The sequence below is a fragment of the Acomys minous genome (genome assembly GCF_964271855.1).
Source record: "Acomys minous genome assembly, chromosome: 10".
NCBI lineage: Eukaryota > Metazoa > Chordata > Mammalia > Rodentia > Muridae > Acomys > Acomys minous.
In genome coordinates this window covers 70,640,233-70,653,210 of record NC_140491.1, presented here as the reverse complement: position 1 = coordinate 70,653,210, position 12,978 = coordinate 70,640,233, and the positions used below count along the sequence as shown (strand labels likewise).

The following is a 12,978-nucleotide window of genomic DNA, read 5'->3' as shown; positions in this document are numbered from 1 at the left end:
CCCTCCCAACCCTCAGGGCATCAGTGGAGGAGCCTTCCCCAGACCAGCCGAGACTCTGGTGCCTGCATCCAGCCAGTCATCTTCCCAGATCCCATCCTATTGTGTAGACAGTTGCTCGTGTCACGCTCATGTCAGCTTGCGCACTTGCAGAACTGTGTGGAGGACCGCACAGCCTGGGCACCTGACCCTGCAGCCGGCAGAGTCATCAGCAAAGAGTCCCTTCAGGAAGCACGGGGCCATTCCAGCCACTTACCTAAGCCTCTGCCTCAAGTTGAGTAATTCAGCAGCCATCGTCCCAGCCCTGCCTGTCACCTCCAGGCCTACCACAGGGTTCCCATTCCAGACTACCCAGGTTAGAGCCTGGCAGCTTCCTCAGCGAACCCAACCCCAATGCTAGTAGCAGGAGTATCCGCAAGAGCATCCTGAGGAGAGGCAGCCTAGAGCATGCGACCTGGGACAGTGTCCATGGATCTGTAAGGCAGGGACCATGCCACTTCCACTCTGGAGGGGAGGAAACAGGACCAGATTTTGTCACATCTCTCTTGACAGGTGAGTACCCTAAGACGTCAAGACTGCAGCATGCAGCTCTGATGACTGAGAAATTGCAGTGTGACAGTGGGGGAGGGGCTGCACTGGCAGTGGGGGTGGGGTGGGGAGCAAGTGAGGGGAGGCTACCTTCAACCAATGAAGGCCTTTAGAGACCAGCCTGGTAACGCACGGAAACAAAGGCCTAGAGAAGCCAAAGGTCCATGGGAGAAGAGGTGGCAGAGCCCAGGCTAGACCCTCTCTGTGCCTCTCACCTTGCGCCAGAGCAGCTGTGACTGTGGCGGCCCGGTGCCCTCGATCTCATGACGCATGCTGTTGAAAAGGGAGACGCCATATTGGTCCTCATAGAAGTGGAGGAACTCTCTCAGGATCTTCTCAGTTTTCTCTGAAAGGGAAGCATTCGTTGGAGCGTGAGGTCACCAAGGACACCTAGGGAACAGGTCTACCAAGTCCCCATGAAGAACTGTTCACACAAACTGAGGCTGGTCACCTTGGCCTCAAGAAGGCTAGGCAAGGGCTTTGGTCGTGAGCTGTCTGCCCATGAGTGGCCACCCACTCCTGACAGGAAGCTGGTTCAGTGGCCACACACACACAGAAAAAGGAAAACCACACCCAACAGGCCGGTAAGAGATTTAGCCTTACCAGTGACCAAACCAGCACCAAGTGAGAGAGACTGCTTTTTTTCCTGGATGAACAAGTGTGTGGTAAGTGGGGCCAGGCCCTCTAAGGTGGCTGCATGCACCTTTCGATGCCTCGCTCACACCTAGAACACCCTGCAGGCGAGCAAGCATCAGCTAACTGTGCAGTGGGCAGACTGGCCAGCACACAACAATCCACCCAGGACAGAAAAAAAGCCAGGCTACGGTAGAAACAGAGAGGTAGTCTAGCACGCTGAACGCAGTCTCTGAGCAAGACTGGTTTCTACTGGTGAGAAGAAACTAGTGAGGAAAAGGTGGGGAGGCCACAGACTCGAGCCTCCCGGTGTGGGGGTGGGGGCGGGGTGCAGATAAGCCTCCTCACTTTCAAACATTTGAATAATTTACTTATGATTCAAATACATATCTTGAATTCATCTACCAAGTTAACCTTTTTTTTTTCTTCTTCTTCTTCTTCTTTTGAGACAAGAGCTCATGTAGCCCAGGTTGGCCTCTAACTCTCTACCTAGAAAAAGATGGCTTTGAACTCCTGATCCTCCAGGCATGTAACCACCAAACCCTGAGATCCCTGCGCTGGGACACACTTCACCAGTGGAGCCTCAGCCCCAGCGCTGACAGGCAGCAGCTGGCCTCTTTTTTTTTTTTTTTTAATATTTTTATTATTATTTAATTTTAATGTGCCTTAGTATGAGAGTGTCAGATCTTGGAGTTACAGATAGTTGTGAGCTGCCATGTGGGTGCTGGGAATTGAACCCGGGTCCTTTGGAAGAGCAGGCAGTGCTCTTAACCACTGAGCCATCTCTCCAGCCCCAGCTGGCCTCTTCTAACTGTTTGCTTCTCTCTGGTGCTGAAGCAGCTTCAGGACAGAAAGGGTGAATCCGTGGCCTTCGGCAGTTTGGGTGTCCCTATTTACAGATGGGGGAAATTGAGGCACTGAGGGGCCTCAGAAGAGGAGCCTCCTGGTCCTAAAAAGTTGGAACTAGAGTCCCAGCCTGGAGTTTGTAAAGCTCCCGTCCCTAGGCCTCAGGGTCCCCTGCACACCGAGAGGGCTAGAAGCAAGGACAGACCACTCTGCTACCACTGACAATCTTAGATTACAAGTTCTAAAGGCCTGGTCCTTCCTCTGGGCACCCACAGTCCATCTCCAGGTCCCTAGAGCCAGGGGCCTAGGACAATAATTCATTCGATTCTCTCAATGGGTCTGTGAGGCAGGACCCCACATCAGGGCCACTTTAGAGAGGAGGAAAATTGAGACCCAGAGGGGCTCTGTCATTGGCGCAAAGTCACACAGAGAGTGGGCGATGGAACCTGAAGAGCCAGCCAGGAGCTGGTGGCAGGGAGAACCCCAGGCTCACCCCACATTAGCACACTCCCAGCCATGTACCCCTAACTCTGCCTCAGTGACAGGAGTCACAGGAGAGGGGGTCATCTGCTCTGAGGGTTGCTCGCCCACCACTCCACAAAGCCAGCCTGCCACACAGCCCTCCCCTGGATTGAGGTCATGTCTGTCCAGATTCTGATTTGCGGCGAAGGAAAGGGCGACGAGCGAGAGAATCTGTCCAGAACACCTGCTTTGTGAACACTGAAGAGCAACAGCCCCTCAGAGAGCAGGGAAATAAGACAGGGTGGGGGGATGGCCATGGGACTGTCACCCCCAAGGCTACTATTGACACGCTGCTAACCCCAGAGTGGGGCACAGCTTCGTGAGGGCTGGGGACGTGCTGCCACCATGCTCCAGATGAGGGGACAGAAGGCTTAGTGGTCCCATGTCCCTGGCCCGGGTTTGGCCTTGACTCTTGGCAAACAATGAGTGTCCTGCCAACGTAACAGCTCAGAACTTCAGCCACAGCTCTGAGGTCCAACCCAGGTGGTGGTGGGGGGTGTGGACACACACACACAGGGACACCCTCCCTCAAACGGAGCATTATCACAACAATGGCAAATCTGTGTGCCTGATGCCAGGCCAGGCTCAGGAGGAAGCAGCCCAAGGACAAAGGCTGTTAGCCAGGACCCCTGCTGCCCGTGACTGTCGTCCCAGGCACCATAGAGAACTTGACCCAAACTGGCAAACCCCTGGCAAGCTGACCTTCCAGAACCAACCAACAAGTGGGGAGGCAGAACCCTCGAGATACACATCCGCTTTCAGTTCTGGAGCAGCTGGAGTTGGGTGGGAGGGCATGGGGTGGGGAGGGCATGGGGCGGGATGGGATGGGGCGGGATGGGGTGGGGGGGAGCTGGCTGCCCTTCATTGGGCCACACACAGCTGGAGCTTAACTGAGGAAAAGGACCTAGGGCGGGCACCAATGGCCAAATGGCTATTGAGCAAAGACATGAATGGCTGGGGGGGGGGGGAGAGTGGAGGAAGGGGGTGTCAGCAACAGGACCCAAGAGCAGTGCCAGGCAAGTGGCAGGAAACAAGATAATCTATGAGTTAGCACCCCAGGAAGAGCTAACTGGAAGAGGATGACAGTCGTGGACAGAGTCACGCAAGAGCCTTGGCAGGGAGACTATAGTCACACTCTGGAGAGATGCGTCAGTCAGCTGAAAAACAGAACTACTGTGTGATGGGTACTAAGGAGGTGCCCCCAACTTACAAGGGACGAGAATCTGGGATTTTAAGGAGCAAAGGGGACCCCAAAGGCCAGCAACACTCCATGGGGTTCTAACCGGCACTTAAACCCTATCAATGGCCCTTAGCACCCCTTTAGAGATAGTTATCTAACTATACTCCGGGCTGGCCTGGAGCTCATAGCAATCCTCCTGCTTCATCACCCTCCTAAGTATTGGGATCACAAGCAGGAGGCAACAATAGCTACTGTTTTGACACTCTGCTGCATGCAGCTAGCTCGGGGTGGGGGTGGGGGCTGTCAGGATTCCACGACTCAGCATCCAGGCTGGGCATCTACAGGTAGCACTTAGATCCTGGGGCACACCTCTCCCCAACACCTATCCACATCAGCTTCCGATCTCTTCAAGGTCTCTGGAGACACCGGGCTTCCGAGGCCAAGGCTCACCACCCCGAGGATGCCTCTGAATCAGAAAGAGTGAGAGGCTCGCAAGATCACATAGGAGACAAGCTCTGACCACTGCCTACGAAACCTCAGAGGGCAGTGCTGAGGCAGGCTGTGGCCCTGATGAGAGAGGGCCAACCTCAGGGACCCTGGGCCCCCAGAACCTGGAGGCTTATACAATGCTACAGACGCATGGGTGGGGCGGTCTGTGGGTGTGGGCTGGCCTCACCCACCCAGGTTGCATATTTTCATCCACCCTCGTGGACTGACTCAGCCCTAGACACTGCTGCCTGAGGAGCAATGGGGACAGTGCAAACTGATAGGCCCGCCCTCCAGCTTCCTGGGGAGAGTGAGGCGCGGGGCCTGCCCAGTTCTCAGATCCTCATGTTCTTTGTTGAGAAAGCAGGCATCACAGAGCTCCGTCACAGGGCCAGACAGGGCAGGACATGGGTAGTGAGTGCGGTATGTACAGCCCAGGGCACCAAAAAACCCAAAAATTGCTAATTAATTATAACAGTGATTAGCTTGTTAACTACGAAGGCAAAAGGTGGGGTGAACTATTTATTACCAGGAACAACTTTTATAGCTTGAAAAAAAATCCAATAAAGACCTAAAAAAAAAAGAAAGAAAGAAAGAAAGAAAGAAAGAAACCCAAAGATCAGACAAAACAGGAGTTAAGGAAACAGGGCATGTGTGTATGTGTCCTCGTGTGTGCACTGAGGGTCCCCTACCACCACCCCAACCTGAGCTGAGAGTCGCATCTCTGCTCCACTCTGCCAGAAATTCCCCTCAGATGTGGGCCCACTTCACCCAGACGCTAGGCTACCTGTCTCTGCCCCCACCACACAGATTTTTCTGCCAGCCCCAGGGGAACATGTTACACATAAATTCCCACTTCCCTGGGTTATAACGGGAGGAGGCTCAGGGAAGACCACTCCTCTGCGGGTCAACAAAAAGCAAATGGGGCCCCGTGTGGGTCATCCTAGGGTTCCTGCCTGGTTCTCTGTCACCCTGAGGACAGCTGGCAAGTCCAGAGCTGGGCTGAGGATCCATCCTTTCTGTGTCAATCTTGATGCATCTGGATACATCAAGGGCTGCACCTTCCAAAGGAGGTCAGGGGTGGCCCAGAGAGACCCCCCCCCAACCAGCCATTTCTAACTCTGAGCCCAGAATTCCCAGTGCTCCCTGCATGTACCCACTGAGATCTCAGCATGAGGCTCTCAGCCCATGTGGTCCTGAGGTTGCTCAGAGGCACACAGCCTGGAAGGAAAGAGAAGAGACATTTTGGGAGGAGGAATTTGAATTGTTTCTTTGAGTGAAGAAGGTTTAACCATGTAGCCCAGGTTGGCCTAGAACTTACTATGTAGCCCAGGCTGACCTGAGACTTGAGACAATTCTACCTCCCTAGTACTGGCGTCACCGAGCTGTGCCAGCATACCTAGTTAGAAATGGGATTTTGTTGTTTTGTTTTCCCAGTGCTGGGGACTGGACCTAGGGCTCACGCATGCCAGGTGAGCACTCACCCTTGCCAGTGAGCTAAATCCCAGGCCAACAGGAAGTCAGCTTTGAACCTTGCTTCCTCCAGAGCCTGTCCAGAGTCTCCCATCCCCAGGCGCCTGTGACACGGTCACATGGTGCCTTTATGAGGTCCCAGCTTTACTTTCTAGGTCCCTACCCAGGCCCAGGAGGAAGTAAAGTGGGCTGAACTGTCCCCCGTTTTACAGCTGAGGTAACCCTGGATCAGAAAAGCAAAGTGGCTTTCCCAAGGTCATGCATCTGTGAGTGTCAGATAAAGCCCCCTTCCTGTTCCCACATAGTCAAGGCTGGCACAGCGCCTTCCTGCCTCATGGACACCCCCTCCCTTGATGATCCTTCCTGGGTTAAAATAAGCAGGTAGGTCTCAGATGAGCTAAGGTCTTAATGAAGCTCTCGGCAGGGCTGCCCTGGCCTCGGGAGCAGGCCAAGATGCTGGCCTCAGCATCTCCACTGACCTGCTGCTAGTGAGTCATGCAGACTAGGGGCTGACCACAGCCACCTCAGGCTGGACAGAGGGACTGCGAGGTGGACAGGACACAACCCACAACAAGATCTCCATCACCACATGGGCTTGCAAGTACAGGCCCTGGGTTCAAGTATCAGTTCTAGCCCCTCTTAGCTGTGTGGCCTTGGCCAAGGCACTTTCCCTCTCTGAGCCTGTTTCCCTCCCTTCAAGATGGCGCATCAGTACCCACCTGACTAGGCCATGAGAGAACCAATGAACCAGTGAGCGTAGAGCGCTTGGCCCGGCCGAGGACAGTGCACGTGACCGATACTAACGGCAGCTCAGTGGCCGGAAGAATGCTGATCTCTGATTTTCCAAAGTGACAATTTTAGGGAATCACACAGTTTCCTGTGTAGATAGCAGAAGCCACAAAGAACAAGAGCCTTAGGGTGCCCTGAAGTCCAGGAAGCTGAGACAGGGGCTGGGGGTGGGGGTGGGGTCCTTGGGGAACATGCTGCAGGTCATGCTAATCCCGTTATCCTGCGGCTCTTCTTCAACACAGTTCCTCATGTTGTGGTGACCCCTCCCCAAACATAAAATTATTTTCGTTGCTACCTCACAACCTTAATTATGCTACTGGTATGGATCGTAATATAAATATCTGACATGCGACCCCTGTGAAAGAGTCCTTTGTCCACCAAAGGGGTCTCGCGGCCCACAGGTTGATTACCACCACCCTAAAGCCTTGGCCGGCTGGGCTAAGCGGTATCTGTTCTGTGAGTCCCCAGCATGCTGCACCCTCTATGTTCTCTAACGACAGGTGCGACAGGTGCACGGGCTCCCCTGTCAGACTAAGCCCCTCCCACAGCGTTCATGAACGAGTATGCAAGAGCCCAGGTCCAAGACCCAGGGGCCTGAGCCTGAATCCCCTTCCACAATGATAGCATCGGGACAAAGAAGACAGTCTCCAAACAGGGTGGCAGCCGACCTCCTGCGGATCACGGGGACTTCACACAAGTCCTGCCCTGATCTGGACTCAGATGTGGGCACCGAGCCAAACATCCTGGTCTGGCCGGTCCCTCCAGTGGGCCGGTGGAACAAGCCTCGCTCGCTACCAGGCCCAGCCCAGTTTCAGGGTTTCACTGGGACTGAAACCCAGCAGGTGACAGCACCTGTAGGGTGGAACAGACTCAGAACCCGCCTGCCTGGTTCTTGGAGCACTGGGGAGGGTTCCAGATAGGGAGGTGAGGGAGGTGCCTAGGCTGATGACCCGCTCACCCACCCTAGAAACTAAGGACTGAGGTGGTGGAGGCAGGGGACTCAGGCTCCCTAGGCCATGAAATCAGATACCAGTAACTACCTCATGTGACTGGCCCAGCCGGGAGAAGGGAGGGCCCAGAGAGGGAGTCACACATTCCTAGGATCACACAGCACAGCCCAACAGATAAGGACTGGAGTACCAGGTCTCAGGGTCTCCCCCTAACGCCTTTCTCCCAGGTCACTGAATTCTCACTATTGACAACCCCCTTAGTAGCCATCCACGTAGGTCTCCTTGGCGCCCAGGACAACGCTACAGTCTGACAGCCCAGGCTGGCCCCAAACTTGTGTAACCAAGACCGACTCTGAATTCCTGAGGCCTCTGCCTCCACCTCCCAAGTTCTAGGATTAAAAACATGAGCTGCCACACCCATCTAAAAGTATGAGCATTTTTTCCCCCTTACAGCACCGAGGATCCAACTCAGGACCTCCCACGTGCAAGGAGAAACACTGCCAACTGAGCTATCCATATACCCCAGCCCTGCATTGACTACAGCCCTGAGGAGGTGAGGTGATTTCTCTGACAACCCACAGCATATAAACAATATAGGGGTGGGGGTGAGGTCAAAGGGGAGGACCAAGCAGTATAGGGGCCACACTGGAGAGATGGCTTGCCTGGTAAAATGCCTGTCACGCAACCATGAGTGACGATCTGGGTTTGAATACCCAGCGCCCACGTAAAAATCCAGGCATGGCGCCCCAGTGCTAGGAGCAGAGACAAGCAGGGCCAGGGTGGGGGTGCCGATTAGCTGCCCAGCCTGACTGAGCTCCAAGGTGAGGGAGAGACCCTGTCTCAAAAGTAAGGCACGGAGCCGGGCGTGGTGGCGCACGCCTTTAATCCCAGCACTCGGGAGGCAGAGGCGGGCGGATCGCTGTGAGTTCGAGGCCAGCCTGGTCTACAGAGTGAGTCCAGGACAGCCAAGGCTACACAGAGAAACCCTGTCTCGGAAAACCAAAAAAAAAAAAAAAAAGTAAGGCACTGAGGGACCGTGGGAGCCACCTGTCAACTTCCGGCCTCCAGGCGCACTTACAAATAGCTCTATACCAAACTGACACATGCAGACACACACACACACCCGTGCGTACATGAACTCATGTCACAGAATCAGAACAAGTTGAGTCGAACAGGGAACCGAAGTTGGAGTAAATACATTTCACACCCACCACCAAGACTGTCAGCCTCTGGGGAAGACACGGGCAGCCCGTGGGTGGCCCTGCTCAGGAAGGCTGATGCAGGCCTCCTGCTCGGCACCTGTAATCAGGTAGGAGGTGGGAGCGACGAGTAATGACAGGCTGCATCACCCAGCATGTGGGGCGGGAGTCGGCAGTGAGAGGAGCTGGGACCGGCAGGCCAGGACCTCAGAGAGCCAGAGGCGGGAAGAGTGTGATAGCTGACGGCATACCAGTCAGGCCAGGCGTGTCCAGAGAGCAGGCCCTTTGGCAAGATGTCCCAAAAGGGGGATGTCCTCAGCAATGGCAGGTGCCTGGGGCGCTGCTTCTGACCCTCAGGGAGTCAGAACTGTGAGCTGACGCAGGTCGGTCAACAGGCCAGCTCACCTGAGCTCAGCCTGCACAGCCTGCCATTGCCCCCAGCCAGGTCGCTACCCTCTGATGCCTGACTCCCTCCCTGCCCCTCCCATCCCAGGAGCAGGAGAGAGTTGCCTGGTCCTCCCCGCTCACAAACCTTCTAAGGCTCCCTCTGCCCTTGGGATACAGGCGAGGCTCCTGTTACAACCACAGCACCCCAGAATTCTACTATCTGAACAGCCCCCCTCCTCTACTTGGCTCATGCTTCAGATCCTACCTCCCCCAAACTGTCTTTTTCTTTGGGGATCCCCAGGACGGGTGGGTGCTCCCTCACCTATCCATGCTTGTGAGCAGTCTCTCACAGGCTCTAACCCGACCCCAGACTCCTCCCGCTGACAGAGGCTTGCGCAGAAGCTGGGGTCCCGCAGGCCCCGGAGGATGAAAGAAATACATCCAGCACAGTCCCTCTTTGTTGGGAAAGCGGATGTCATATGAGCTTTGCCTCCCTTCTCGCGGCAGGTGTCCTGAAGAGACCTTCTGCCCAGCTAGTCTTCTTTCCCGCAGACCAGGATTAACAAAGGAAAACCCTTCCCTATGGACACAGCTCCTGTGCCTGTGTATGTACTTGCTGTGGGCTGGGGACGCCAGGGGACCAGGGACCATAGTTCACTCTTCTTTCTTTTTTCTTCTTCTTCTTCTTCTTCTTCTTTTTTTTTTTTTTTTTTTTTTTTTGAGACAGGGTTTCTCTGTGTAGCCTTGGCTGTCCTGGACTCACTTTGTAGACCAGGCTGGCCCCAAACTCAGAGATCTGCCTGCCTCTGCCTCCCTAAGTGCTGGGACTAAAGGCGTGCGCCATTGCGTCCAGCTCACAGTTCACTCATTTTTTTTCCCCACTCATTTTTTTTTTCTTTTTTCTTTTCTTTTTTGGTTGTTCGAGACAGGGTTTCTCTGTGTAGCCTTGGCTGTCCTGGACTCGCATTGTAGACCAGGCTGGCCTCGAACTCACAGTGATCCACCTGCTTCTGCCTCCCCAGCGCTGGGATTAAAGGCGTGCACCACCACCGCCCAGCCCTCATAGTTCACTCTTAAATGACAAAGGATGGATGGAAAGAGACTCTGCCATCTCTCACTGAGGATAGATTGCAAGCTGTTATACACAAAACAGAAAGCTAGGGACACAGCAGAGTGGCAGAATGCCTGCCTATCCCACACAAGGCCTAGGGCCAATCACCAGCACTACAAAATAAAAATAACAATGGCAATGGTGGCGCACGCCTTTAATCCCAGCAGCACCCAGGGAGGCAGAGGCAGGCGGATCACTGTGAGTCCCAGGCCAGGCAGCACTACACAGAGAAACCCTGTCTCGAAAAGCCAAAAAAAAAAAAAAAAAAAAAAAGAAGTTGCTTTGCTCTTTGTTTTTGTTTTTAAATTAAGACACAGGTAAAGAGGCACCAGGCTGGTTGGGGACCTATCATTTCTCATGTAGGTCACAAAGTGTCATACCAAATACTGACCTGCAAGAACCCAGAAGGGTCTCGGAGCACTGCTCCCACTGAGGAAACAGAAGCTGAGTGATTGGAGACGGGCTTGCTGGGCCTTGACTCTGAGGACCATGGAAATGTCCAGGCCAGGTGACTGGCTTTTTTAAGGACAAGCTGGCCTCCAACCACCTCAGGAGGCCTCGGATTCCTCATCTGCATGGATGCCATACACACCCCTTGCCCTGACATGCTGCCCCCATGAGCCCATGAGCCCATGAGCCCATAACAACGAATGGAATCTGAGGTAGAGGTGTCCCAGCCCCTGCCCTGGCTGTGTCCCACTGACACCAGTGTGTCCCCGCTCTGCACTCGCCTTCGATAAGCAGAACCTTCCCTGACTCCAAGGGTCAGTCTCAGTCAGACTTTCTTGCCCTGCTCCCCACATTACATCACAAGGCTCTCTGGTTCCCCATTTGTGTATAATTATAATCATCACAGAGTGAGCTAATGCACGCACGCACGCCACAGTTGCCCAGAGCTGGCACCGAGGCAGCGTTCGGAAGCGCGTTTGCAAAACTCGTCACCATGTCTTCATTTAACCCTCAGCAGGACAAACCGACAGTCCCATTCTCTGGATGAGGGACCCCAAGGCTCAGAAGTTCCGTGCCTGCCCAGCATTACACAAGAGACTAAAACCAGGTATGACGTCACAGGCCCCTGCCACTCACACGGCACCGGAGAACCTGGTGCTACTACAGGTTGTTTGCTGCCCATGAGCAAGCGGGCTGCACTGACTGAATCCAGCTCTGCCACTTGTTAACCGGGGCTTCGGGAAGGACTCTCCGGGACCTAGGAAAGCTGCCCCTTGGACGACGGGGACTGAGGCTCGATAAGAAAGCAGACCTCCACGTTCCCTCCACTCTTGCTCCCCTCCCAGGCCTGGTCCCTGCCCTCTCTCCCTGATCTGTTAGCCAGGCCTATAAACAATGACCCCCCAGGAGGAAAGGTTATCTAGTCCCAGATGCCAAGAAGGCCACCTGCAAAGGGCTCCTGAAGGCCCAGGAGGGCTGGGTCTCCTTATCCAAAGCCAGTTTTGGGAGTAGTCAGCAGGGACTTCGCACAAAGCCGCCTTGCAGGCTTCTCAGCAAATATTTAACCAGAACTCAGCACCAACACGTCTGGTGGAGGATAAATGCTGAGACAGAGGGCCTGAGGGGTGGAGGGGGCAGCCAGGGCAGAGGCCTGGGAAATGTCTGGGGGCAGGGGGAGCACCTGGGACTGCCCTCCACATCCTCCACTTCAGTTTGGGGAGGCAGTTCCCGTCTGGACACAAACAGGAGAAACAAAGGCCTTCTCATCCCTTCCCAGCCCCGCCCACTTGCCTGGCATCAGCTCTGCGCCCACAGCCTCCAGCTGGCAGCCTGTTCTAAGAGGCCAGGACACAGACACCCCTACACTTGGGGGGAAAGGAAGAGCAGGACAAGCCTTTCTACACCTACCCCGGGCTCTGCCACAGGACTGGCATCATGCCCACTCTCCAAGACGCTCTGTCTGTGTGTCCCCAGGGTTAGGGCTCTAGGAGGCTAATGAAGGAGAAGAACTGTCAGTGCAGAACCACACTGGGACTGGAGAGATGGCGCAACGGTTAAGAGCACTTGCTGGTTTTTGCAGAGGACCTGGGTTCCGTTCCCAGAAACCGGCATGGTGGCTCGCAGCTGGCTGGAACTCTAGCTCCAGGACTCCAGAGGGATCAGGCTTGCATGTGGTATACGTACAAGCAAACATTCGTGCACATAGAATAAATATAAATTAAATTGTAAAACAAAGCAAAACCCCTACAGTGATGGCTGGCTCAGCGGGTAAAGGCACCCACAGCCAAGCCTTCTGACCTTAGTTCAATACCGGGACCCCACAGGGTAGAAGAAGAATTATCCTCTAACACACACAGTCTGTAAAAGTGACACCACAAAGCCAGGCGTGGTGGCACATGCCTTTAATCCCAGCACTCGGGAGGCAGAGGCAGGTGGATTGCTGTGAGTTTGAGGCCAGCCTGGACTACAAAGTGAGTCCAGGACAATCAAGGCTACACAGAGAAACCCTGTCTTGAAAAACCAAAAAAAAAAAAAAAGCGACACCACAATGTGGAGCCCCCCTGACTCAGAACTCAGAGGACAAGTGGTACCGTTGCCAGGGCCCAGGGCATCTAGCACCTGGCAGGGAGCTGAGCATCACAAGTGTGTCCCACAGACAATGCAGGAAATGGAAGCAAGAGTCAGTTTGGTCCACCCCTGTGTAGGCCAAGGGCTTTCCGCGCAGCAGCAAGGTGCCCCATGCTCCACACTCAGATGGCATTTTCTTTTTTGGTTTTTTGTTTGTTTGTTTGTTTTTTGTTTTTTGTTTTTTTTTTTTGGTTTTTCGAGACAGGGTTTCTCTGTGTAGCCCTGGCTGTCCTGGAACTC

The 12,978-nt window shown here is 54.4% G+C and overlaps 1 protein-coding gene across 1 annotated transcript in view; it reads right to left on the bottom strand.

Moving 5' to 3' along the window:
- NIBAN2 (niban apoptosis regulator 2) overlaps positions 1-12,978 on the bottom strand; it is a 51,353-nt gene that overhangs the window by 18,005 nt on the left and 20,370 nt on the right. Inside the window, exon 2 of the mRNA XM_084799380.1 lies at positions 801-931. Within this exon, the coding sequence (XP_084655506.1) occupies positions 801-931 (131 nt within the window). The remainder of the gene's footprint in view (positions 1-800; positions 932-12,978) is intronic.